General features: G+C 42.2%; 1 protein-coding gene across 1 annotated transcript in view; it reads left to right on the top strand.

Moving 5' to 3' along the window:
- Positions 1-27,934, top strand: part of cblb (Cbl proto-oncogene B, E3 ubiquitin protein ligase) — a 221,533-nt gene that overhangs the window by 103,260 nt on the left and 90,339 nt on the right. The window contains exon 7 of the mRNA XM_082974368.1: positions 12,134-12,271. Coding sequence (XP_082830494.1) covers positions 12,134-12,271 — 138 coding nt within the window. The remainder of the gene's footprint in view (positions 1-12,133; positions 12,272-27,934) is intronic.

The raw sequence follows: 27,934 nt of genomic DNA, 5'->3' as shown, positions 1-27,934 counted from the left end.
AAAAGGCTTTACGGCAAAAGCATACCATGCATCTCTCCTCCGCGCCATAACCCTTCCCTGGCCCCCCGTGTGAATCGAACCTACAACCCTGGCGTTGCACACACCACGCTGGCGTTGCAAACTCCATGCTCTACCAACTGAGCCACAGGGAAGCCAGTCTGTTAGTCTATTTATTATTTTTAAATGCATAATTAATAGTTTTTTATTATTATACATTTATATTTATATTTTGTATGTCCCTTTTGTACCTATGTTGAACTGAACTGTATTACCTGTCTGCTTGAATAACCTGTGAAAAAATTACATATTGAAAATGTGTGTAGTTGAATTTTACTGTGTCTCTTTCTGCTTTTTCAGTGTCTCACACTTATTCTCAGTGGTGGAAAAAGTACCTGACTATCATACTTGAGTAAAAGTAAAGATACCTTAATAGAAAATGACTCAAGTAAAAGTAAAATTCACCCAGTAAATTCTACTTGATTAAAAGTATTTGGTTTAAAATATACTTAAGTATCAAAAGTAAATGTTATTGCTAAAATATACTTAAGTATCAAAAGTAAAAGTATAAAGCATTTCCAATTCGTTAAATTAAGCAATCCAGACGTCACCATTTTCTTGTTTTCTTAATTTACGCATAGCCAGTGGCCCACTCCAACATTCAGATGTAATTAACAAACGAAACGTGTGTTTAGTGAGTCCGCTAGATCAGAGGCACTAGGAATGACCAGGGATGTTCTGTTGATAAGTGCATGAATTTGACAATTTTCCTGTCCTACTAAGCATTTAAAATGTAACGAGTAGTTTTGGGTGTCAAGGAAAATGTATGGAGTAAAAATAATAATACTTTCGTAAGGAATGTAATGAAGTCAAAGTAAAAGTAGTCAAAAATATAAATAGTAAATTAAAGTACATATACCCCCAAAAAACGTCTTAATTAGTACTTTAATGTATTTTTACTTAAGTACTTTACACCACTGCTTATTCTAAATGTTTGACCTGTTTAATACTTAGAAATGCACCTGTTGTAGACAGACAGAGTGTCTGAGGATTGCTCTCACAAGGTCGGCTCAGTGGGAGTGAAAATATTGGCAGAACACCCAGACTGTGGTTGCCAGGATTTGTCCTCCTCTGCAGCCGGTCTCTGGGAGCAAACGCTTTGCTGAGAAAGGAGACAGTTGGCTATCTTTGTGTAACCCGTAGAGACAGTATAAATATGCTGAGGGGGAAATACCTCGTCAGAGCTTCTGACTAACTTCCACATGAAGCGCTGTTTGTCTATGTTCCGGGGGTACTCCACCCACACAAGTTGCCAGCTCCAGGTGGTGGGGTTGGTTGAGATGAGGCACCTAAGCGCAGTCTCCAGGTCTTGATTGGCACGCTCCGACTGGCTGTTGGACTTGGGATTGAAATCCGGAGGATAGGCTAGCCGACGACCCAATGAGGGTGAAGAACGCCTTCCAGAATCAGGACGAGAATTGAGGACCACGATCAGAGACAATGTCGACGGGGAGTCCATGGATTCGGAAGACGTGCTGAACCATGAGCAGGGCCGTCTCCTTAGCTGAAGGTAACATGGGGAGAGGGATGAAATTGTCGGCTTTACATAACCTATCCACTACTGTCAGGATAGGGGTGTTGCCATCAGACTATGGAAGCCCAGTGACAAAATCCAGGGATATATGGGACCAGGGGCGATGAGGAACAGGGAGTGATTGAAGGAGGCCAGCCGGAGCTTGCCGCAGAGTCTTATTCTGAGCACACACCGTGCATGCGGCAACGAAGGCTGAGATGTCAGGAACAATAGTGGGCCACCAGAAGCGTTGTCCGAGGAAGGCCAGGGTCCGACTGGAGCCGGGATGGCAGGTGAGCTTGGGGGAATGAGCCCATTCCAGGACTTGAGATCGGGCCGAATCAGGGACAAACATTTGGTTAGCCAGGCCCCCCCCCCCCCCCCCCCACACAAGTTGAACCTGGGGAATAACAGGGCCCAACGAACCTGCCTAGAATTAAGGTGCTTGGCGGTGCGGAGATATTCTAAATTCTTATGATCGGTCCACGCCAAAAATTTATATTCTGCCCCTTCCAGCCAGTGCCTCCTCCCCTCAGAGCAATCTTGATCTATTCAACATGTCACGGAGCACATCGTTGACCAGAGCCTGGAACACTGCGGGAGTGTTGGTAGGTCCAAACGGCATGACCAGGTACTCATAGTGTTCACTAACTGTGTTGAAAGGCGTATTCGAACTAGGTGGTAGGCATTCCGAAGGTCCCATTTCGAAAACATGGTTGCCCCCTGGAGAGGTTTGAAAGCCGAGGAGAGGAGTGATAGAGGGTAGTGATTCTTCACCGTGATATCATTGAGGCCCCGGTAGTTGATACATGGACGCAGGGTCTTGTCCTTTTTTCCACAAAGAAGAACCCTGCGCTCGCAGGGGAAGAAGAAGGATGAATGCTCCCAGCAGCCAGAGTCCTCAATGTACTCCACCATGGCATTGGTTTCAGGGCCAGACAGGGAATATAGCCGCCCACGAGGCGGTGTTGTGGCCGGGAGGAGATCAATAGCACAATCGTTGGGACGGTGAGCAAGGGAGGGAGGTGACGCGAGCCTTGTTGAACACCTCCAGGAGGTCCTGGTATTCTGCGGGAATGGCGGAGAAATCCGAGGATTTACCAGAGCCTGCAGGAGGACGTCCCGGGGCAGGCTGCGCCTCCTTAAGGCAATGTGAGTGGCAGAACAAGCTCCAAACCAGGATAGAACCAGTGGTCTTACCTTCCATAAGGCTCTGAAGTAGCTCCTCATGTTTATCAATGGTGGCTCCCTGCAGGGAGACAGCGTTGCGGAGCCGGTCCGAGGCTGCTGGGTCAGTCATGGCCAGTTCGTACTATAACAACACAGGGTGAGACCCAGATGCAGACACAGGAGGCAGATTGTTCGAGCCTCTGATATTTATTACAATACAAGGGGCAGGCGACAGGCAGGTCGAGGATAGGCAGAAGTTCATTAACCTCTTACATCTAGACGTTCCGCTAGCAGAACACCTGCTCCAATATCCAATGATAGGCGTGGCGCGAATTACAAATTCCTCAAAAATACAAAAACTTCCATTTTTCAAACATATGACTATTTTACAGCATTTTAAAGACAAGACTCTCCTTTATCTAACCACACTGTCCGATTTCAAAAAGGCTTTACAGCGAAAACAAAACATTAGATTATGTCAGCAGAATACCCAGCCAGAAATAATCAGACACCCATTTTTCAAGCTAGCATATAATGTCACAAAAAACAAAACCACAGCTAAATGCAGCACTAACCTTTGATGATCTTCATCAGATGACACACCTAGGACATTATGTTATACAATACATGCATGTTTTGTTCAATCAAGTTCATATTTATATCAAAAACCAGCTTTTTACATTAGCATGTGACGTTCAGAACTAGCATACCCCCCGCAAACCTCCGGTGAATTTAATAAATTACTCACGATAAACATTCACAAAAAACATAACAATTATTTTAAGAATTATAGATACAGAAATCCTTTGTGCAATCGAGGTGTCCGATTTTAAAATAGCTTTTCGGTGAAAGCACATTTTGCAATATTCTGAGTAGATAGCCCAGCTATCACGGCTAGCTATTTAGACACCCACCAAGTTTAGCCCTGACCAAACTCCGATTTACTATTAGAAAAGTTTGATTACCTTTGGTGTTCTTCGTCAGAATGCACTCCCAGGACTGCTACTTCAATAACAAATGTTGGTTTGGTTCAAAATAATCCATAGTTATATCCAAATAGCGGCGTTTTGTTCGTGCGTTCAAGACACTATCCGAAGTGTAAATAAGGGTCACGCGCACGTGCCTCGATATCATTCAGCTTTTTGCCGCCTTTTGAGAGCCCATGGGAGCCGTAGGAAGTGTCACGTAACAGCAGAGATCCCCTGTATTGGATAGAGATAATCAAGAAGGCCAAGAAATGGTCAGACAGGGTACTTCCTGTACAGAATCTTCTCAGGTTTTGGCCTGCCAAATGAGTTATGTTATACTCACAGACACCATTCAAACAGTTTTAGAAACTTTGGAGTGTTTTCTGTCCAAAGCTAATAATTATATGGATATTCTAGTTTCTGGGCAGGAGTAATAATCAGATTAAATTGGGTACGTTTTTTATCCGGCCGTGAAAATACTGCCCCCTAGCCATAACAGGTTAACCAGGTTAGAGTCAACAGACAAACAGAGAACACAGGTATAAATACATGGGGAAGATGGGCGACATCTGGAGCACAAAGACAGGTGAAACAGTTCAGGGTGTGACAGCTTCCCACCAGAATGGGCTTTAGGTGGGACAGATGAACCTGTAGCCGTATTACTTCAACAGTATTTAACATGAGATCCTCTCTAAGCTTTACAGGAAAGTGGTTCTGAATATAAATGGCCACACCTTCACCTTTGGCATTTCTGTCTTTTCGGTAGATCTTATAACCATGTATTGCTACCACTGTATCATAAAAGGTATTATCTAAATGAGTTTCAGAGATTATATGAGAGAATATGAACGTAATCTGTTACTAGAAAATTATTGATTTCATGAACTTTCTTAAGATACATATGTTAACGTGGGCTATTTTTAGCACTTTTCTGGGATGCTTGATGGTTTTTTATTGCTTTACTGGGAAGGTAAAAAGTTACAGGAAAACCCACCCCAGTCTTCTGAAAATCTAACCCTAGGATAGAGTTTTATTTTTCAACAGGACTATTACCCAAATTGTAATGCAAAAGACACCAGAATGGCTTTCCAGGAGGTGTTGAGTGTTTCTGAATGTTCCAGTCTCCATTCTGACTTAAACCTGCTTTAAAAAACAGAGACAATGTTTTAATATTGCTGTCCATCCATAATTCCCAAATTTACTGAGCTTAATCTTACATCTAGACGTTCCGCTAGCGGAACACCTGCTCCAATATCCAATGATGGGCGTGGCGCGAAATACAAACTCCTCTAAAATCCGAAAACTTCCATTTTTCAAACATATGACTATTTTACAGCATTTTAAAGACAAGACTCTCGTTAATCTAACCACACTGTCCGATTTCAAAAAGGCTTTACAGCGAAAGCAAAACATTAGATTATGTCAGCAGAGTACCCAGCCAGAAATAATCAGACACCCATTTTTCAAGCTAGCATATAATGTCACAAAAAACAAAACCACAGCTAAATGCAGCACTAACCTTTGATGATCTTCATCAGATGACAACCCTAGGACATTATGTTATACAATGCATGCATGTTTTGTTCAATCAAGTTCATATTTATATCAAAAAACAGCTTTTTTACATTAGCATGTGACGTTCAGAACTAGCATACCCCCCGCAAACATCCCCGCAAACATCCGGTGAATTTACTACATTACTCACGATAAACGTTCACAAAAAACATAACAATTATTTTAAGAATTATAGATACAGAACTCCTCTATGCACTCGATATGTCCGATTTTAAAATAGCCTTTCGTGAAAGCACATTTTGCAATATTCTCAGTAGATAGCCCAGCCATCACGGCTAGCCATTTAGACACCGACCAAGTTTAGCCCTGATCAAACTCCGATTTACTATTACAAAAGTTTGATTACCTTTGTTGTCTTCGTCAGAATGCACTCCCAGGACTGCTACTTCAATAACAAATGTTGGTTTGGTCCAAAATAATCCATCGTTATATCCAAATAGCGGCGTTTTGTTCGTGCGTTCCAAGACACTATCCGAAATGGTAAATCAGGGTCGCGAGCATGGCGCAATTCGTGACAAAAGATTTCTAAATATTCCATTACCGTACTTTGAAGCATGTCAACCGCTGTTTAAATCAATTTTTATGCCATTTTTCTCGTAAAAAAGCGATAATATTCCGACCGGGAATCTGCGTTTAGGTAAACAGACGAAAGAAAACAAAGCATTCTGTCGACGCGGGCACGAGCCTGAGTCTCACAGTACTGTAACCAGCTACTACCCAAACGCGCTACTTTTTTTCAACCAGAGCCTGCAAAGCCACGATTCAGCTTTTTGCCGCCTTCTGAGAGCCCATGGGAGCCGTAGGAAGTGTCACGTAACAGCAGAGATCCTCTGTAATGGATAGAGATAATCAAGAAGGGCAAGAAATTGTCAGACAGGCCACTTCCTGCATGGAATCTTCTCAGGTTTTGGCCTGCCAAATGAGTTCTGTTATACTCACAGACACCATTCAAACAGTTTTAGAAACTTTGGAGTGTTTTCTGTCCAAAGCTAATAATTATATGGATATTCTAGTTTCTGGGCAGGAGTAATAATCAGATTAAATTGGGTACGTTTTTTATCCGGCCGTGAAAATACTGCCCCCTAGCCATAACAGGTTAACCAGGTTAGAGTCAACAGACAAACAGAGAACACAGGTATAAATACATGGGGAAGATGGGCGACATCTGGAGCACAAAGACAGGTGAAACAGTTCAGGGTGTGACAGCTTCCCACCAGAATGGGCTTTAGGTGGGACAGATGAACCTGTAGCCGTATTACTTCAACAGTATTTAACATGAGATCCTCTCTAAGCTTTACAGGAAAGTGGTTCTGAATATAAATGGCCACACCTTCACCTTTGGCATTTCTGTCTTTTCGGTAGATCTTATAACCATGTATTGCTACCACTGTATCATAAAAGGTATTATCTAAATGAGTTTCAGAGATTATATGAGAGAATATGAACGTAATCTGTTACTAGAAAATTATTGATTTCATGAACTTTCTTAAGATACATATGTTAACGTGGGCTATTTTTAGCACTTTTCTGGGATGCTTGATGGTTTTTTATTGCTTTACTGGGAAGGTAAAAAGTTACAGGAAAACCCACCCCAGTCTTCTGAAAATCTAACCCTAGGATAGAGTTTTATTTTTCAACAGGACTATTACCCAAATTGTAATGCAAAAGACACCAGAATGGCTTTCCAGGAGGTGTTGAGTGTTTCTGAATGTTCCAGTCTCCATTCTGACTTAAACCTGCTTTAAAAAACAGAGACAATGTTTTAATATTGCTGTCCATCCATAATTCCCAAATTTACTGAGCTTAATCTTACATCTAGACGTTCCGCTAGCGGAACACCTGCTCCAATATCCAATGATGGGCGTGGCGCGAAATACAAACTCCTCTAAAATCCGAAAACTTCCATTTTTCAAACATATGACTATTTTACAGCATTTTAAAGACAAGACTCTCGTTAATCTAACCACACTGTCCGATTTCAAAAAGGCTTTACAGCGAAAGCAAAACATTAGATTATGTCAGCAGAGTACCCAGCCAGAAATAATCAGACACCCATTTTTCAAGCTAGCATATAATGTCACAAAAAACAAAACCACAGCTAAATGCAGCACTAACCTTTGATGATCTTCATCAGATGACAACCCTAGGACATTATGTTATACAATGCATGCATGTTTTGTTCAATCAAGTTCATATTTATATCAAAAAACAGCTTTTTTACATTAGCATGTGACGTTCAGAACTAGCATACCCCCCGCAAACATCCCCGCAAACATCCGGTGAATTTACTACATTACTCACGATAAACGTTCACAAAAAACATAACAATTATTTTAAGAATTATAGATACAGAACTCCTCTATGCACTCGATATGTCCGATTTTAAAATAGCCTTTCGTGAAAGCACATTTTGCAATATTCTCAGTAGATAGCCCAGCCATCACGGCTAGCCATTTAGACACCGACCAAGTTTAGCCCTGATCAAACTCCGATTTACTATTACAAAAGTTTGATTACCTTTGTTGTCTTCGTCAGAATGCACTCCCAGGACTGCTACTTCAATAACAAATGTTGGTTTGGTCCAAAATAATCCATCGTTATATCCAAATAGCGGCGTTTTGTTCGTGCGTTCCAAGACACTATCCGAAATGGTAAATCAGGGTCGCGAGCATGGCGCAATTCGTGACAAAAGATTTCTAAATATTCCATTACCGTACTTTGAAGCATGTCAACCGCTGTTTAAATCAATTTTTATGCCATTTTTCTCGTAAAAAAGCGATAATATTCCGACCGGGAATCTGCGTTTAGGTAAACAGACGAAAGAAAACAAAGCATTCTGTCGACGCGGGCACGAGCCTGAGTCTCACAGTACTGTAACCAGCTACTACCCAAACGCGCTACTTTTTTTCAACCAGAGCCTGCAAAGCCACGATTCAGCTTTTTGCCGCCTTCTGAGAGCCCATGGGAGCCGTAGGAAGTGTCACGTAACAGCAGAGATCCTCTGTAATGGATAGAGATAATCAAGAAGGGCAAGAAATTGTCAGACAGGCCACTTCCTGCATGGAATCTTCTCAGGTTTTGGCCTGCCAAATGAGTTCTGTTATACTCACAGACACCATTCAAACAGTTTTAGAAACTTTGGAGTGTTTTCTGTCCAAAGCTAATAATTATATGGATATTCTAGTTTCTGGGCAGGAGTAATAATCAGATTAAATTGGGTACGTTTTTTATCCGGCCGTGAAAATACTGCCCCCTAGCCATAACAGGTTAACCAGGTTAGAGTCAACAGACAAACAGAGAACACAGGTATAAATACATGGGGAAGATGGGCGACATCTGGAGCACAAAGACAGGTGAAACAGTTCAGGGTGTGACAGCTTCCCACCAGAATGGGCTTTAGGTGGGACAGATGAACCTGTAGCCGTATTACTTCAACAGTATTTAACATGAGATCCTCTCTAAGCTTTACAGGAAAGTGGTTCTGAATATAAATGGCCACACCTTCACCTTTGGCATTTCTGTCTTTTCGGTAGATCTTATAACCATGTATTGCTACCACTGTATCATAAAAGGTATTATCTAAATGAGTTTCAGAGATTATATGAGAGAATATGAACGTAATCTGTTACTAGAAAATTATTGATTTCATGAACTTTCTTAAGATACATATGTTAACGTGGGCTATTTTTAGCACTTTTCTGGGATGCTTGATGGTTTTTTATTGCTTTACTGGGAAGGTAAAAAGTTACAGGAAAACCCACCCCAGTCTTCTGAAAATCTAACCCTAGGATAGAGTTTTATTTTTCAACAGGACTATTACCCAAATTGTAATGCAAAAGACACCAGAATGGCTTTCCAGGAGGTGTTGAGTGTTTCTGAATGTTCCAGTCTCCATTCTGACTTAAACCTGCTTTAAAAAACAGAGACAATGTTTTAATATTGCTGTCCATCCATAATTCCCAAATTTACTGAGCTTAATCTTACATCTAGACGTTCCGCTAGCGGAACACCTGCTCCAATATCCAATGATGGGCGTGGCGCGAAATACAAACTCCTCTAAAATCCGAAAACTTCCATTTTTCAAACATATGACTATTTTACAGCATTTTAAAGACAAGACTCTCGTTAATCTAACCACACTGTCCGATTTCAAAAAGGCTTTACAGCGAAAGCAAAACATTACATTATGTCAGCAGAGTACCCAGCCAGAAATAATCAGACACCCATTTTTCAAGCTAGCATATAATGTCACAAAAAACAAAACCACAGCTAAATGCAGCACTAACCTTTGATGATCTTCATCAGATGACAACCCTAGGACATTATGTTATACAATGCATGCATGTTTTGTTCAATCAAGTTCATATTTATATCAAAAAACAGCTTTTTTACATTAGCATGTGACGTTCAGAACTAGCATACCCCCCGCAAACATCCCCGCAAACATCCGGTGAATTTACTACATTACTCACGATAAACGTTCACAAAAAACATAACAATTATTTTAAGAATTATAGATACAGAACTCCTCTATGCACTCGATATGTCCGATTTTAAAATAGCCTTTCGTGAAAGCACATTTTGCAATATTCTCAGTAGATAGCCCAGCCATCACGGCTAGCCATTTAGACACCGACCAAGTTTAGCCCTGATCAAACTCCGATTTACTATTACAAAAGTTTGATTACCTTTGTTGTCTTCGTCAGAATGCACTCCCAGGACTGCTACTTCAATAACAAATGTTGGTTTGGTCCAAAATAATCCATCGTTATATCCAAATAGCGGCGTTTTGTTCGTGCGTTCCAAGACACTATCCGAAATGGTAAATCAGGGTCGCGAGCATGGCGCAATTCGTGACAAAAGATTTCTAAATATTCCATTACCGTACTTTGAAGCATGTCAACCGCTGTTTAAATCAATTTTTATGCCATTTTTCTCGTAAAAAAGCGATAATATTCCGACCGGGAATCTGCGTTTAGGTAAACAGACGAAAGAAAACAAAGCATTCTGTCGACGCGGGCACGAGCCTGAGTCTCACAGTACTGTAACCAGCTACTACCCAAACGCGCTACTTTTTTTCAACCAGAGCCTGCAAAGCCACGATTCAGCTTTTTGCCGCCTTCTGAGAGCCCATGGGAGCCGTAGGAAGTGTCACGTAACAGCAGAGATCCTCTGTAATGGATAGAGATAATCAAGAAGGGCAAGAAATTGTCAGACAGGCCACTTCCTGCATGGAATCTTCTCAGGTTTTGGCCTGCCAAATGAGTTCTGTTATACTCACAGACACCATTCAAACAGTTTTAGAAACTTTGGAGTGTTTTCTATCCAAAGCTAATAATTATATGCATATTCTAGTTTCTGGGCAGGAGTAATAATCAGATTAAATCGGGTACGTTTTTTATCCGGCTGTGAATATACTGCCCCCTAGCCATAACAGGTTAAGCAATTTTAACAAAAACTATGTATATACTGTACACTGAAGATATTACACATTAGAAACACCTTCCTAATATTGAGTTGCACTCCGTTGTTGCCATCAGAACAGCCTCTATTGGCCAGGGAATGGACTCTACAAGGTGTTGAAAGTGTTCAACAGGGATGGTGGCCTGTGTCGAGAACGCATTTCCACTGCTCCAGAGTCCAAAGGCGGTGAGCTTTACACCACTCCAGCCGATGCTTGACATTGCTCATGGTGATCTTAGGCTTGTGTGCGGCTACTCGGCCAAGGAAACCCATTTCACGAAGCTCCCTGTGAACAGTTATTGTACTGACATTGCTTCCAGAGGCAGTTTGGAACTCAGTAGTGAGTGTTACAACCGAGGACAGACAATTTTTATGCGTTACGTTCTGTGAGCTTGTGTGTCCTACCACTTCGCGGTTGAGCCGTTGTTTCTCCTAGTTTCCACTTCAAAGTAACAGCACTTACAGTTGACCGGGGCAGCTCTAGCAAGGCAGAAATTTGACGAACTGACTTGTTGGAAAAGCGGCATCCTATGACGGTGCCACATTGAAAGTCACTGAGCTCTTCAGTAAGGCCATTCTACTGCCAATGTTTGTCTATAGAGATTGCATGGCTGTATGTTTGATATTTTACCCCTGCCAGCAACGGGTGTGGCTGAAGTAGCCGAATCCACTCATTTGTATTTATTATGGATCCCCATTAGCTGTTGCTCTTCCTGGGGTCCGGCAAAATTAAGGCAGATATACAATTTTAAAAACATTACAATACATCCATAACATAATTCAAAGCTGTTTTATTCTGTTTGTGCACACACAAACAGATCAGTCGATAGATTTAATTAATCCTGTGCCAAGAAGAGACTAATTAGGCTATGTGTGCACCACCGGTATGCTGTAGTCCATTGGGAGAATGAGCGAAAGAGCAGGGTAAAGTAAGCAGACACGCTGGGTTTAATTTAGACAATGTGTTTACCTTCTTTTCTACACTCATAAAAGATTAATACACATATAAAATAATCTTTCATGCTTGTCAATTAATGGAGAATTAATGCAAAAATGGCGATGCGTTCACTGGTTCAGATGCGGCCCGTTCTAATCAATGATAATAAAATCACATCACATCACCACGTATAATGTGCTCAAAATGTTTAATTCCAATTTAACATAGATTTTTTTTAGTTGGTTAAACAGCAATGTTTTTGTGACGTGTGAATATCTGACCAAGAATGTTGTCAAATTATGAACTTTTTGTTGAAATAATAAAGTCTATTTTTTTCAGTTCTTAAAAAATTGCCTTTTTGGAGATACAAGGTTTCCATCCGACAGTGACAATATTACTGTTTTAATGTTTGATTTGTCTGACCTCCCTGTTTCCCATCTCTCATTTTAGCTACATCTTCAGACAAAGCTGCACACGACTGGGCCAGTGGGCCATTGGCTACGTCACCAACAACGGGAACATCCTGCAGACCATCCCCCACAACAAGCCCCTCTTCCTGGCCCTCATCGACGGATGCAGGGAAGGCTTGTACGTAAAAACCTGGGAATTAAGTTCTTCACATTGTGTGTTTCTGTAGCACAAGTTGCATTCCATCTAAATTCTAATAAAATAAATAATAAATAATAATAAATCTAGCTGAAGCGTTCAAAATATACTGAAAACATCCAAAATACATAATCTATACAGTTAAAAACAACAATGCGATGTCAAAACAAGTTTTCATTGAGTTTAAAGAAAGTGTGCTTTATCGATTTACCTGATTTTGATAACCGCTACTTTGGACAAAATCAAGACGTCAATATTCTTGTATAAAAAAATCATAAATTACAACTCAATTTGAGCAAATTTTGAATTTGCGATTATTCGTGATTTATCACACCAAATCCTGTGATTAAATGTTAAATGTCTTTATCGTTTGACAGACCTAATTTAAATACATGCATATTTAAGAATTTTATTTTAAATACTTATTTTCTGTGTATTTTTGTATTTTCAAAAATATTTTAGTATTTGTATTTATTATGGATCCCCATTAGCTGCATACACCTTAGCCAAATACATTTAAACTCAGTTTTTCACAATTCCTGACATTTATTCCTAGTAAAATTCCCTTTTTTAGGTCAGTTAGGATCACCACTTTATTTTAAGAATGTGAAATGTCAGAATAATAGTAGAGAACATTATTTATTTCAGCTTTTATTTCTTTCATCACATTCCCAGTGGGTCAGAAGTTTACATACACTCAATTAGTATTTGGTAGTGTTGCCTTTAAATTGTTTAACTTGGGTCAAACGTTTCGGGTAGCCTTCCACAAGCTTCCCACAATAAGTTGGGTGAATTGTGGCCCATTCCTCCTGACAGAATGTACACAATAAGTTGGTGTAACTGAGTCAGGTTTGCAGGCCTCCTTGTTCGCACACGCTTTTTCAGTTTTGCCCACACATTTTCTATAGGGTTGAGGTCAGGGCTTTGTGATGGCCACTCCAATACCTTGCCTTTGTTGTCCTTAAGCCATTTTGCCACAACTTTGGAAGTATGCTTGGGGTCATTGTCCATTTGGTTGACCCATTTGCGACCAAGCTTTAACTTCCTGACTGATGTCGTAAGATGTTGCTTCCATATATCCACGTAATTTTCCTCCCTCATGATACCATCCATTTTGTGAAGTGCACCAGTCCCTCCTGCAGCAAAGCACCCCCACAACATGATGCTGCCACCCCGTGCTTCATGGTTGGCATGGTGTTATTTGGCTTGCAAGCCTCCCCCTTTTTCCTGATGGTCATTATGGCCAAACAGTTCTATTTTTGTTTCATCAGACCAGAGGACATTTCTCCAAAAAGTACGATCTTTTTCCCCATGTGCAGTTGCAAACCGTGGTCTGACTTTTTATGGAGGTTTTGAAGCAGTGGCTTCTTCCTTGCTGAGCGGCCTTTCAGGTAATGTTGATATAGGACTCGTTTTTACTGTGGATATAGGATACTTGTACCTGTTTCCTACAGCATCTTCACAAGGTCCTTTGCTGTTGTTCTGGGATTGATTTGCACTTTTCGCACCATAGTACGTTCATCTCTAGGAGACAGAACGCGTCTCCTTCCTGAGCGGTATGATGGCTGCGTGGTCCCTTGGTGTTTATACTTGCGTATTATTGTTTGTACAGATGAACGTGGTACCATAAGGCGTTTGGAAATTGCTCCCAAGGATGAACCAGACTTGTGGAGGTCTACAATTTATTTTCTGAGGCCATGGCTGATTTCTTTTGATTTTCCCATGATGTCAAGTAAAGTTTGAAGGTAGGCCTTGAAATACATGCACAGGCACACCTCCAATTGACTCAAATGATGTCAATTAGCCTATCAGAAGCTTTTAAAGCCATGACATCATTTTCTGGAATTTTCCAAGCTGTTTAAAGGCACAGTCAACTTACTGTATGTAAACTTCTGACCCACTGGAATTGTAATACAGTGAATTATAAGTGAAATAATCTGTCTGTAAACAATTGTTGGAAAAATTACTTGTATCATGCACAAAGTAGATGTCCTAACCGACTTGCCAAAGCTTTAGTTTTCTAACAAGACATTTGTAGAGGGGTTGAAAAACGAGTTTTAATGACTCCAACTTAAGTGTATGTAAACATCCGACTTCAACTGTGTACAGTACATTATATTATATATTTTTTACTTTAAAATACATTTTACAACAGATTTCACAATACATTAAGTATGTGCCCTCAGATCACTACTCTACTAAATCACACAATCCAGGTGTACGTGTGTGTACAGTGCATTTGGAAAATATTCACACAGATCTGGGGAAGGGTACCAAAACCTTTCTGCAGCATTGAAGGTCTCCAAGAAAACAGTGGCCTCGATCATTCTGAAGAAGTTTGGAACCACCAAGACTCTTCCTAGAGCTGGCCGCCCGACCAAACTGAGCAGTTGGGGGAGAAAGGCCTTGGTCAGGGAGATGACCAAGAAACCGATGGTCACTCTGACAGTGCTCCAGAGTTCCTCTGTGAAGATGGGAGAGCCTTCCAGAAGGACAACCATTTCTGCAGCACTCCCCCAATCAGTCCTTTATGGTAGAGTGACCAGCCGGAAACCACTCTTTAGTAAAAGGCAAATGACTCCCAGACCATGAGAAACAAGATTCTCTGGTCTGATGAAACCAAGATTAAACTCTTTGGCCTGAATGCCAAGCGTCACATCTGGAGGAAACCAGGCACCACACATCACCAGGCCAATACCATCCCTACATTGAAGCATGGTGGTGCAGCATCATGCTGTTGGGATGTTTTTCAGCGGCAGGGACTGGGAGACTAGTCAGAATCAAGGGAAAGATGTATGGAGAAGTAATGAGATCCTTGATGAAAACCTGCTCCAGCGCGCTCAGGACCTCAGACTGGGGCGAAGGTTCACCTTCCAACAGGACAACAACCCTAAGCACACAGCCAAGACAATGCAGGAGTGGCTTCGAGACAAGTCTCTGAATGTCCTTGAGTGGCCCAGCCAGAGCCCGGACTTGAACCCGATCGAACGTCTCTGGTGAGACCTGAGAATAGTTGTGCAGTGACGGTCCCCATCCAACCTGACAGAGCTTGAGAGGATCTGCAGAGAAGAATGAGAGAAACTCCCCAAATACAGGTGTGCCAAGCTTGTTGCATCATACCCAAGGAGACTTGAGGCTGTATTCGCTGCCAAAGGTGCTTCAACAAAGTACTGAGTAAAGGGACAAAGTACTGAGTAAAGGGTCAGAATACTTATGTAAATGTGATATTTCAGTTTTTGTGACTATGGAGTATTGTGTGTAGTTTGATGTGAAAAAAATATTTGATCAATTTTAGAATAAGTTTGTGACGTAACAAAATGTTGGAAATATGAAGGGGTCTGAATCCTTTCCAAATGCACTGTATGTTATGTGTGTGTGTCCCTTCACAGTCCTCGCTGTTCCATAGGGTGTATTTGTATCTGTTTTTTAAATCTGATTTTACTGCTTGCGTGAGTTACTTGATGTGGAATTGAGTTCCATGTAGCCATGACTCTGTGTGATACTGTGCACCTGCCATAGTCTGTTCTTGACTTGGGGACTGTGAAGAGCCCTCTGGTGGCATGCCTTGTGGGGTATGCATGGGTGTGCTAGTAGTTTAAACAGACAGCTCAGTGCATTCAACATGTCATCACAAGTAGTGATGAAGTCTGTCTCTTCTCTACTTTGAGCCATCAGATATCGCATATTACTCATGTTAGCTCTATGTGTATGTTTAAGGGCTAGCCGTGCTGCCCTGTTCTGGACCACTTGTCATTTTACTAAATCCCTCTTTTTTTACCGTTATTTAACTAGGCAAGTCAGTTAAAACCTGTTTGGGGTAGGGGGCAGTATTTTCACGGCCGGATAGAAAACGTACCCGATTTAATCTGATTACTACTCCTGCCCAGAAACTAAAATATGCATATAATTAGTAGATTTGGATAGAAAACACTCTAAAGTTTCTAAAACTGTTTGAATGGTGTCTGTGAGTATAACAGAACTCATATGGCAGGCCAAAACCTGAGAAGATTCCATACAGGAAGTGCCCTGTCTGACAATTTGTTGTCCTTCTGTTGCATCTCTATCGAAAATACAGCATCTGTGCTGTAACGTGACATTTTATAAGGCTTCCATTGGCTCTCAGAAGTCGCCAGAAAGTGGAATGGGGTGTCTGCTGTCTCTGGGCGAAGAACAGCAGGAGAATTTGTGAGTGGTCAGCCTGGGGACAGTGAGACTGAGAGGCGCGTTCACGAGAATTCCATTTTTTTTTATTTCAGCCTTTGAATGAATACAACATCGGACGGTTGGAATATTATCGCTATTTTACGAGAAAAATAGCATAAAAATTGATTTTAAACAGCGTTTGACATGCTTCGAAGTACGGTAATGGAATATTTTGAATTTTTTTGTCATGAAATGCGCTCGCGCGTCACCCTTCGGATAGTGACCTGAACGCACGAACAAAACGGAGCTATTTGAATATAACTATGGATTATTTGGAACCAAAACAGCATTTGTTGTTGAAGTAGAAGTCCTGGGAGTGCATTCTGACGAAGAACAGCAAAGGTAATCCAATTTTTCTAATAGTAATTCTGAGTTTAGGTTGTCCCAAACTTGGTGGGTGTCAAAATAGCTGGCCGTGATGGCCGGGCTATGTACTCAGAATATTGCAAAATGTGCTTTCGCCGAAAAGCTATTTTAAAATCTGACACCGCGATTGCATAAAGGAGTTCTGTATCTATAATTCTTAAAATAATTATGTATTTTGTGAACGTTTATCATGAGTAATTTAGTCAATTCACCGGAAGTTTTAGGTGGGTATGCTAGTTCTGAACATCACATGCTAATGTAAAAAGCTGTTTTTTGATATAAATATGAACTTGATTGAACAAAACATGCATGTATTCTATAACATAATGTCCTAGGGTTGTCATCTGATGAAGATCATCAAAGGTTAGTGCTGCATTTAGCTGTGGTTTTGGTTTTTGTGACATATATGCTTGCTTTGAAAATGGCTGTGTGATTATTTTTGGCAGGGTACTCTCCTGACATAATCTAATGTTTTGCTTTCGCTGTAAAGCCTTTTTGAAATCGGACAATGTGGTTAGATTAACGAGAGTCTTGTCTTTAAAATAGTCATATGTTTGAGAAATTGAAGTTATAGCATTTTTGAGGTATTTGTATTTCGCGCCACGCTCTACCAATGGATATTGGAGAGGCGTTCCGCTTGCGGAACGTCTGTCCTTAGTTAAGAACTAATTCTTATTTACATTGACAGCCTACCCTGGCCAAACCCTAACACTTTCCAAATGTATTTTCAAATACTTGCCAATGCTTTCCAATGTATTGTCAAATACATTCCATTATTCAACTACTTGTTTTTTAAAGTAAATGTTTTCCAAATACCTACTTAGAAATGTGTGTGAACGTAATTGAAATACTTCATAATAATTGTTAACAATAATAATATTTTAAGCAAGGTCTGGTACATTGCAGTATAGTGGGTTAGGTTAGTAGTTGGAGTGAGCTGTGTGGCATAATCAGTCTTAGAATGTGCTTCCCCAGTGCTACAATTAGAAAATGTGGAAAGTTCCATGGCAGTTATTATTCAACAGTATAAAATTACAAATCACGCTCACTAACTATTGGTCGTTATCAATAAAACATCATAATACGGTGTAGAGCATTCAATTTGGCTGCTGGGGGGCCATTTTCAAGAGATTGTTAAATAAATGTTATAACTATTTGGTTTTAATATCATCACCTCTTGAAGAGCATAGTCAAACCTACACATTTCCGATTATTCTACATTTAGCTCTATCATCAGTGTAACAAAGCCTCTCGATGGAGGGAGGTGTGTGGAATCAGGAGCAGGAGAGCAGAAGGGTTCCAGGAAAATCAACAGTTTATTTTGACGGTCCCGAAAGCACAACAACACACACAGGGGAGAAATCTCAACTCCGTTATCCACAAGCAAATATGTCCACGGTAAACACATACCGTACAAAAGACAAACAACGCCCGTGGTGCAGGCACGCACCCCTTACATGTAGCCAACAGCAAAATAATCCTGCACACAGCCTAACCTGCAGCGGGGAAATATAAACCCACCGAAATCAGAAAAACAAGACACAGGTGTGTAAAACCAGACAGAACTAAATGAAAAGGAAAATGGGATCGGTGGCAGCTAGTAGGCCGGCGACGACGACCGCCAAGCACCGCACCGACATCAAAACTATGAAATAACACATATGGAATCATGTAAAAACCAAAAAAGTGTTAAACAAATCAAAATTCTTCAAAGTAGCCACCCTTTGCCTTGATGACAGCTTTGCACACTCTTGGCATTCTCTCAACCAGCTTCATGAGGTAGTCACCTGGAATGCTTTTCCAACAGTCTTGAAGGAGTTCCCACATACGCTGAGCACTTGTTGGCTGCTTTTCCTTAACTCTGCGGTCCAACTCATCCGAAACCATCTCAATTGGGTTGAGGTCGGGTGATCTGATGCAGCACTCCATCACTCTCCTCATTGGTCAAATAGCTCTTACAGCCTGGAGGTGTGTTTTGGGTCATTGTCCTGTTGAAAAACAAATAATAGTCCCACTAAGCCCAAACCAGATGGGATGGTGTATCGCTGCAGAATGCTGTGGTAGCCATGCTGGTTAACCCTCAACCAGCTTTTTTTGTATTTTATTAGGATCCCCATTAGCTGTTGCAATAGCTACTCTTCCTGGGGTCCACACAACATAAAACATGACATAGTCCAGAACATTAATAGACAAGAACAGCTCATGGACAGAACTACATACATTTTGGTAGTCATGAGGTAGTCACCTGGAATGCATTTCAATTAACAGGTGTGCCTTGTTAAAAGTTCATTTGTGGAATTTATTTTCTTCTTAATGAATTTGAGCCAATCAATTTTGTTGTGACAAGTTAGGGGTGGTATTCAGAAGATAGCCCTATTTGGTAAAAGACCAAGTCCATATTATGGCTGAGAAATGACAGTTCATCATTACTTTACGACATGAATGTCAGTCAATCCGGATTTCAAGAACTTTGAAAGTTTCTTCATGTGCAGTCGCATAAAGCATCAAGCTCTATGATGAAACTGGCTCTAATGAGGACCGCCACCAGAAAGGAAGACCCAGAGTTACCTCTACTGCAGAGGATAAGTTCATTAGAGTTACCTGCATCAGAAATTGCAGCCCAAATAAATGCTTCACAGTGTTCAAGTAACAAACACATCTCAGCATCAACTGTTCAGAGGAGACTGTGTGAATCAGGCCTTCATGGTTGAATTGCTGCAAAGAAACCACTACTAAAGGACAACAATAAGAAGAAGAGACTTGCTTGGGCCAAGAAACACGAGCAATGGACATTAGACTGGTGGAAATCTGTCCTTTGGGCTGATGAGTCCAAATTTGAGACACCGCCGTGTCAAATTTGAGACACCGCTGTGTCTTTGTGAGATGCAGAGTAGGTGAATGGCTGATTTCCGCATGTGTGGGTCCCACCGTAAAGCATGGAGTAGGAGGTGTGATGTGTGGGGGTGCTTTTCTGGTGACACTGTCTGTGATTTATTTAGAATTCAAGGCACACTTAACCAGCATGGCTACCACAGCGTTATGCAGCGATACGCCATCCCATCTGGTTTGGGCTTAGTGGGACTATCATTTGTTTTTCAACAGGACAATGACCCAAAACACACCTCCAGGCTGTGTAAGGGCTAATTGACCAAGAAGGAGAGTGATGGAGTGCTGCATCAGATGACCTGGCCTCCACAATCACCCGACCTCAACCCAATTGAGATGGTTTAGGATTGCTGGTTTTGGATGACTCCTTCAAGACTGTTGGTAAAGCATTCCAGGTGAAGCTGGTTGAGAGAATGCCAAGCGTGCAAAGCTGTCATCAAGACAAAGGGTGGCTACTTTGAAGAATTTCAAATATAAAATATATTTTGATTTGTTTAACACTTGTTTTGGTTACTACATGCCTCATATTTCATAGTTTTGATATCTTCACTATTATTCTACAATGTAGAAAATAGTAAAAAATAAAGAAAATCCTTTGAATGAGTAGGTGTGTCCAAACTTTTGACTGGTACTGTATATCTGCATGTTTTTTGTGCAACAGTATCTTCTAACTCAAAGAGGGATACGTGAAGCAAGAATATTATGTTAGCTACATGAAGTAGCTAAGAGAAAACATTCAATGTATCCACATTCTATAACTAAACCAAGGTAGACCATAGCCTGCCGTTTCCAATGGGAACAAATGAGTCATAGTGGGCAGAACAAACAAGGAAGTGGGCAGAGCCAAGCACAAGCTAGCAAGGTCCTATTGGCCCGTTATAACATGTATCTGCATGTTTTTCTGTTGGAGAACGCCTACTCTGTGAAGTGCGCATGTGCAATAACTAAATTCGCATTTGCGCTTTTTCTAAACCACTTAATTTTTTACAACTTTGGCGAAGTGTAAAGTCTACAAAACTTTGTCCACTCTGTTCATAGCAGATTCTTGTTTTGGGAACAGAAAACTGTATTGAGATCAAATGTTTAATCTATGAGAAAACTTGCAGAATGTCGGTCAAAATCAATCTCCTTACATCTTCTTCCACTGCCGGCCACTGGGCTTCCTCTCACTACCATATTTGGTAGTGAGTGGAAACACCAAGCGGATGCTTCACATTTATACATCCTGTTACGTAGACAAAGATTATAGGGTCCCCTAGGAAAACTTGTCAACACTTTGGTTAGTACCCTGTCACAATAACTCCTCCCTGGCATTTTCATTGGTTGTCATGTCAAACACTGTATTCAAAGTGCCAACTATTATATTCTAACTATAGAATTTGACTAATCATTCTATTTCCATGATTCAGACAGTTCATCCAAGTTTTTGCTCTATATCGCAAGTCAATTCGCAACTGCAACATTTGTTTAAAAATAAGGCCTAGATTGTTTCCCCATATCGTGCAGCCCTTTGTGGCAGTGTGGAAATGATCTCAAATGAGCGTAGGAAATTCCGAAATGTATCACGGCTCAGGATAAGACCCAGATGCAGACAGCTAGAGTCACAGATGTTTATTGACCCAAACAGGGAGCAGGCAAATGACAGGTCAAAGGTAGGCAGAGGTCCGTAATCCAGGGCAGAGTCAATAAGGTACAGAACGGAAGGCTGGCTCGGGGTCAGGGCAGGCAGTGGTCAGTAATCCAGAGCAGTGTCAGACAGGTACTGAACAGCAGGCAGGGTCAGGGCAGGCAGAGTGGTCAAAACCGGAAAAACAAGGGCTAGAGCGAAACAGGATTATGGGAAAACACGCTGGTAGGCTTGACGAGACAAGACGAACTGGCAGCAGACAAACAGAAAACACAAGTATAAATGCACATGGGACAATGGGAAAAATGGGCGACACCTGGAGGGGGGTGGAGACAAGCACAAGACAGGTGAAACCAATCAGGGTGTTACAAAATTGTTGAAAATGCTGAAAGTTATTTTGGGTTGAAGTTAAATTGACCAGTATAAAACAATCAGAATGGAGAAAGACTCATTGAAATCACCTAGAATGTATGTGTTGCCACCCTAGGATCACTCATAAAGCAAATGTAGAACTTTTACTATTCAAAAACAAAAAATACCATCATACCGTTAATTTTTTTTTAAATAGCGTGATATTTATTATGGCCATATGGCCCAGCTCTACAGGCAACGTATAAAAAGATGCTTCAAATGAAAACCAAGATGATTAAATAAAACATGTTGATACAACAGTAGCTAAGATGGGGAGAAGTCTGTCCATAATAAAGCGTTACTCTGCCTTCTTAACAGCACTATCAACAAGGCAGGTCCTACAGCCCCTAGTTTTGTCGCACCTGGACTACTGTTCAGTCGTGTGGTCAGGTGCCACAAAAAAGGACTTAGGAAAATTGCAATTGGCTCAGAACAGGGCAGCACGGCAGGCCCTTGGATATACACAGAGAGCAGGCCCTTGGATGTCAATCTCTTCTGGCTCAAAGTGGAGGAGAGATTGACTTCATTACTACTTGTATTTATGAGAGGTATTGACATGTTGAATGCACCGAGCTGTCTGCTTGAACTATTGGCGCACAACTCAGACACCCATGCATACCCACAAGACATGCCACCAGAGGTCTCTTCACAGTCCCCAAGTTCAGAACAGACTATGGGAGGTGCACAGTACTACATAGAGCCATGACTACATGGAACTCTATTCCACATCAAGTAACTGATGCAAGCAGTTAAATTAGATTTAAAAAACAGATTCAAAAACACCTTATGGAACAGCGGAGACTGTGAAGCAACACAAACATAAGCACAAACACATGCATACACACACACGATAACATACGCACTATACACACACATACACATGGATTTAGTACTGTAGATATGTGGTAGAGTAGGGGCCTGAGGGCACACAGTGTGTTGTGAAATCTGTGAATGTATTGTAATGTTTTTAAAATGGTATAACTGCCTTAATTTTGCTAGACCCCAGGTGTCATGGCTGTTATAAGGAGCGGACCAAGATGCAGCGTTTTCGTAGTTCCACATATTTATTAAAAGTGAAACTGAATGCAATACACTAATAACTTGAAAATAGGAAAATAACAACCCGTGACGCAGAGTGGACAACACACTACTCAAAAGACAATTACCCACAAACAACAATGAGAAAACCCCTACTAAATATGACCTCCAATTAGAGGCAATGAGGACCAGCTGCCTCCAATTGAAGGTCAACCCAATAAACCCCAACCTAGAAATAGACAAACTAGAATTACAACATATTGGTCAGGATGTGACACCAGGAAGAGTAGCTGCTGGGGATCCATAATAAATAAAAATACAAATGATGTGTAGCCTAACATGTGCGCAATGATGTGATTTAGTGCTATTTTTGGTATGCATTAGAATAAGCCACCTCAATATTTGCAGCCGTAGGTGGTAATATCTCTAGGAGCTGATCTGTCGTCAGTATGGTGAAATAATTTGAACGTTAAGGAAAGATTTGAATGGAGAAAGCTAATCCGAGAGCAGTGCTCCCTTTCATTCGATCCTATCAGTATCGACACTTGCTCCAAATAAATCAAGTGAAATCAAATTTTATTTGTCACATGTGCAGAATACAACAAGTGTAAACAGGGGCGCCGCCAGGGATTTTGGGCCCCATGAAAGATATCACATTGGGCCCCACCACCACAGGCCACACCAACCCTGCGCAATTGCTGTAACTACACACCTCCAGAACCCAATCGACCCATTCAAAGCTTTAAATAGTTGTACCTTTGCAGGCCAGCAACTCTTGTAGGCTCTCTGGATGTTTTCTTTTTGCCAAAAACAAGAAAAGAAAAAGAAACCGTTAGTTTTATTAGTACTGTCACGAACGTCGTTGGAAGCATACTCGGACCAAAGCGCAGCGTGATCTGAGTTCCACATGTTTATTAAATGAAACTCTCAAAAAACAATAAACGAACACGTGAAGCTATGGAGTGCTCACAGGCAACTACACATAAACAAGATCCCACAAAACACAGTGGGGAAATGGCTGTCTAAATATGATCCCCAATCAGAGACAACGCTAAACAGCTGCCTCTGATTGGGAACCATACCTGGCCAACATAGAAATAAAACAACCTAGATTACCCACCCTAGTCACACCCCGACCTAACCAACAGAGAATAAAAGGCTCTCTATGGTCAGGGCATGACAGTACCCCCCCCCCTCAAAGGTGCGGACTCCGGCCGCAAAACCTGACTCAATAGGGGAGGGTCCGGGTGGGCATCTGGTGGCGGCTCCGGTGCGGGGCGAAGTACCCACTCCGCTCGCGGAGACCACGGTCCGGCCATGGAGCCGGGTAGAACGCCGTGCCCGGACTGGGCACCGGCGCCGAGGAAGGCTCCAGCCATGGAGCTGAGCTGGTCGCCGTGCCTGGACTGGGCACCGGAGCAGAGGAAGGCTCCGGCCTAGGAGCTGGACTGGACACCGTGCCTGGACTGGGCATCGGCGCAGAGGAAGGCTCCGGCCCTGGAGCAGGACGTCGTGCCTGGACTGGGCACCGGCGCAGAGGAAGGCTCCGGGCCTAGGAGCTGGACTGGACACCGTGCCTGGACTGGGCATCAGCGCAGAGGAAGGCTCCGGCCTTGGAGCTGGACTGGACGCCGTGCCTGGGCACCGGCACAGAGGGAGGCTCCTGCCCTGGAGCGGGTCTGGGCGCCGTGCCTGGACTGGGCACCGGCGCGTAGGAGGTTCCGGACTGTGGACCGTCGCAGGAGGTTCCGGACTGTGGACCGTCGCAGGAGGTTCCGGACTGTGGACCGTCGCAGGAGGTTCCGGACTGTGGACCGTCGCAGGAGGTTCCGGACTGTGGACCGTCGCAGGAGGTTCCGGACTGTGGACCGTCGCAGGAGGTTCCGGACTGTGGACCGTCGCAGGAGGTTCCGGACTGTGGACCGTCGCAGAAGGTTCCGGACTGGGGACCGTCGCCGGAAGCCTGGTGCGTGGAGCCGGCACAGGACTGGTGACACGCACTTCAGGGCGAGTGCGAGGAGCTGGCACAAGACGTACTGGGCTGTGGAGGTGCACTGGAGACCTGGTGCGTATAGCCGGCACAGGTTGTACAGGAACGATGGCACACCTCGCACGGCGAGTGCGAGGAGCTGGCACAAGACGCACCGGACTGGGGACACGCACTTCAGGGCGAGTGCGAGGAGGAGACACAGGACGTACCGGACTGGGGACACACACTTCAGGGCGAGTACGAGGAGGGGACACAGGACGTACTGGACTGGGGAGGCGCACTGGAGGCCTGATGCGTGGGACCGGCACAAGTTGCAACGGACTGGTGACACGCTCCTCCAAACGCCTGCATTGCCCCATACTCCTAGCCAACTCCATTCTCTGGTATCCCTCCTCGCACTGTTCCATCGACTCCCAGGTAGGCTCTGGTACCCTCCTTGGGTCGACCGACCACCTCTCTACCTCCTCCCAGGTTGTCACTGGCTGACTCCCCGGCTCCGCCGACCCCCCCCCCCCCAAAAAAAAACAATTTGGGCTGTCTTTTGGGTTTTCTATGTGGCCGCGAACCCCGGCGTCGTCGCTGTCCTCCCTTCTCTCCTTGCGTCTGCCGCCAAGGAAGGCTTTCGTCTCCTGCCAAGATTTACTCCCAAGTCTAGGATGTCTTCTCCTCCTTGGTCTCCTCCCAAGCCCAGCTCCTCCTGGACACGCTGCTTGGTCCTGTTGTGGTGGGATCTTCTGTCACGAACATCGTTGGAAGCATACTCGGACCAAAGCGCAGCGTGATCTGGGTTCCACGTGTTTATTAAATGAAACTCTCAAAAAACAATAAACGAACACATGAAGCTACGGAGTGCTCACAGCCAACTACACATAAACAAGATCCCACAAAACACAGTGGGGAAATGGCTGCCTAAATATGATCCCCAATCAGAGACAACGCTAAACAGCTGCCTCTGATTGAGAACCATACCAGGCCAACAAAGAAATACACACCCTAGATTGCCCACCCTAGTCACACCCCGACCTAACCAAAATGGAGAATAAAAAAGGCTCTCTATGGTTAGGGTGTGACAAGTACATTGTACATAAAATATTACATAAAATATTTTGTACAATAGTACATAAAATATTTTATTAATGATGATAGGTTAATAATTTAATATTGAAAAAAATTTACCTAATGTTTTAATAATTTTTTAGGGCCTCTGTCAGTCACAGGCCCTTAGAATCGTTCTAACTTTTCCCCCCCATACGGCGCCCTGGGTGTAGACCTTACCTTGAAATGCTTACTTACGAGCCCTTAACCAACAATGCAGAGTTTTAATAAAGTAAGTAAGAATAATGTGCTAAATTTCTTGGAAAAATAGTAACACAATAAAATAACAGTAAGGAGGGTAATGGGTAATATGTACATGTAGGTAGGGGTACATTTACTATGCATAGATAATAAACAGAGAGTAGCAGCAGCGTATGTGAAGAGTGTGAAGGAATCTGAACGTGTGCGTGGCGTCAATATGTGACTCACCACCAGGATTCGGTCTTATGTATCAAAATTTGAAATTGTGTTTTTTTTACATTGAATAAAAGTAGAGACTCGGAGCTACAAAATGGTATATCATACACTGCATTTTTGAGGAATAATGGGAAAGTAATTCTGCTTTGAAGTTGATACACTTGAGAAAAGGGCCTTTGAACGGTTTTTGGTACCTACTAGAGAGCTCTCCTTTGTCTACACCCATTCAGCATTGTACATAACCTCTTAAGCCAGCCCCACCCATCTCTTTAAGGATTCACATGTGAGGTCATGTGTTAAACAGTGACTAGAGTAGTAAAGATTAAGACTAAAAGTGGTAGTAGCCTACAATAAGGAACAATTCCAGGTAAACAGAAAGTGTCCAGATAAAAATATGTTATAAATATTAGATGACGCTTACTCAGACACACTTGTTTAAATTGATGAGTCATGTGAAAGAAATGCTATAACCCCCAGCCACATCCAGTGGTCGAAAAAATAGTAAATTGTCATACTTGAGTAAAAGTATAAATCATTTAAAATTCCTTATATTAAACCAGACAGCACAAATTGTTTTATTTTTTATTTTTTTATTGACAGATAGCCAGGGGCACACTCCAACACTCAGACATAATTTGCAAACGAAGCATTTGTGTTTAGTGAGTCTTCCAGATCAGATGCAGTAGGGTTGTTCTCTTTCCTGTCAAAATGTAACAAGTACTTTTGGGTGTCAGGGTAAATGTATGGAGTAAAAAGTGCATTATTTTCTTTCTGAATGTAGTGAAGTAAAAGTACACTTTTGCAAAAATAGAAATAGTAATGTACAGATACCCGCCAAAATACTTAAGTAGTATTTTTAAGTATTGTTTTTTAAATATATTTTTTTAAGTATTGTTACTTAAGTTATTTTGACCACTGCCCAAATGTCTTCACACCAGTATATTAGCATATTTTATATACTATATTTATGTGGATGCGCCATATATTTATGTGATGGACACTTGATACTGTTAGGTTCTAATTTTCAGAGTAAATAACTCACGGACACTAGAGAAGCTTAACCAAGTTTAATTCTTCCCAAAGGGTCGATACAGCTGGATTCAGACAAACCGACATTTCACACAAGCACTGATATTTAACCCTTTCTCCTAGGCTGAGTCTCCTCCTCCACAACTGAACAGCTAAAGCATCTCTGTTGCTAGACAGAACCTTAGTGATATCTGTTCTTCCTCACTTCATCTAACCTGACCTCTACCCCAAAGTGCTCACTCCTCCCCAACTCAAGGCTGTCATGGTTATTGATACCAGACTGTGTGTGTCTCTTCTCCACCCAGAGGATCCCTGATGGCTAACAATAACATATCCTGACATAATGTAAACATTATACATTACCCTCTCTCCCTTAGAGACATTTGTTAGTTTCTAAGATCTCCACCCGTCTCCCCTTATCAATGCCTGCCACATGTAATCGCTTCCCTGCACTCAACACATTCCAAGCTTAGTGGCACACACTATATACCTTCCTCCTATAACCCTTAACTTCTGGTGCAGCCCCTCTAAACCTTAGCACTCCATCAGTGACATGAATAAGTATATTTTATATTCTCTTAAC

The sequence above is a fragment of the Salmo salar genome, chromosome 04, assembly GCF_965601325.2.
Source record: "Salmo salar chromosome 04, fSalSal1, whole genome shotgun sequence".
Classification (NCBI taxonomy): domain Eukaryota; kingdom Metazoa; phylum Chordata; class Actinopteri; order Salmoniformes; family Salmonidae; genus Salmo; species Salmo salar.
Note: the sequence above shows the minus strand (reverse complement) of the source record. Positions and strands in the feature narration are given on the sequence as shown.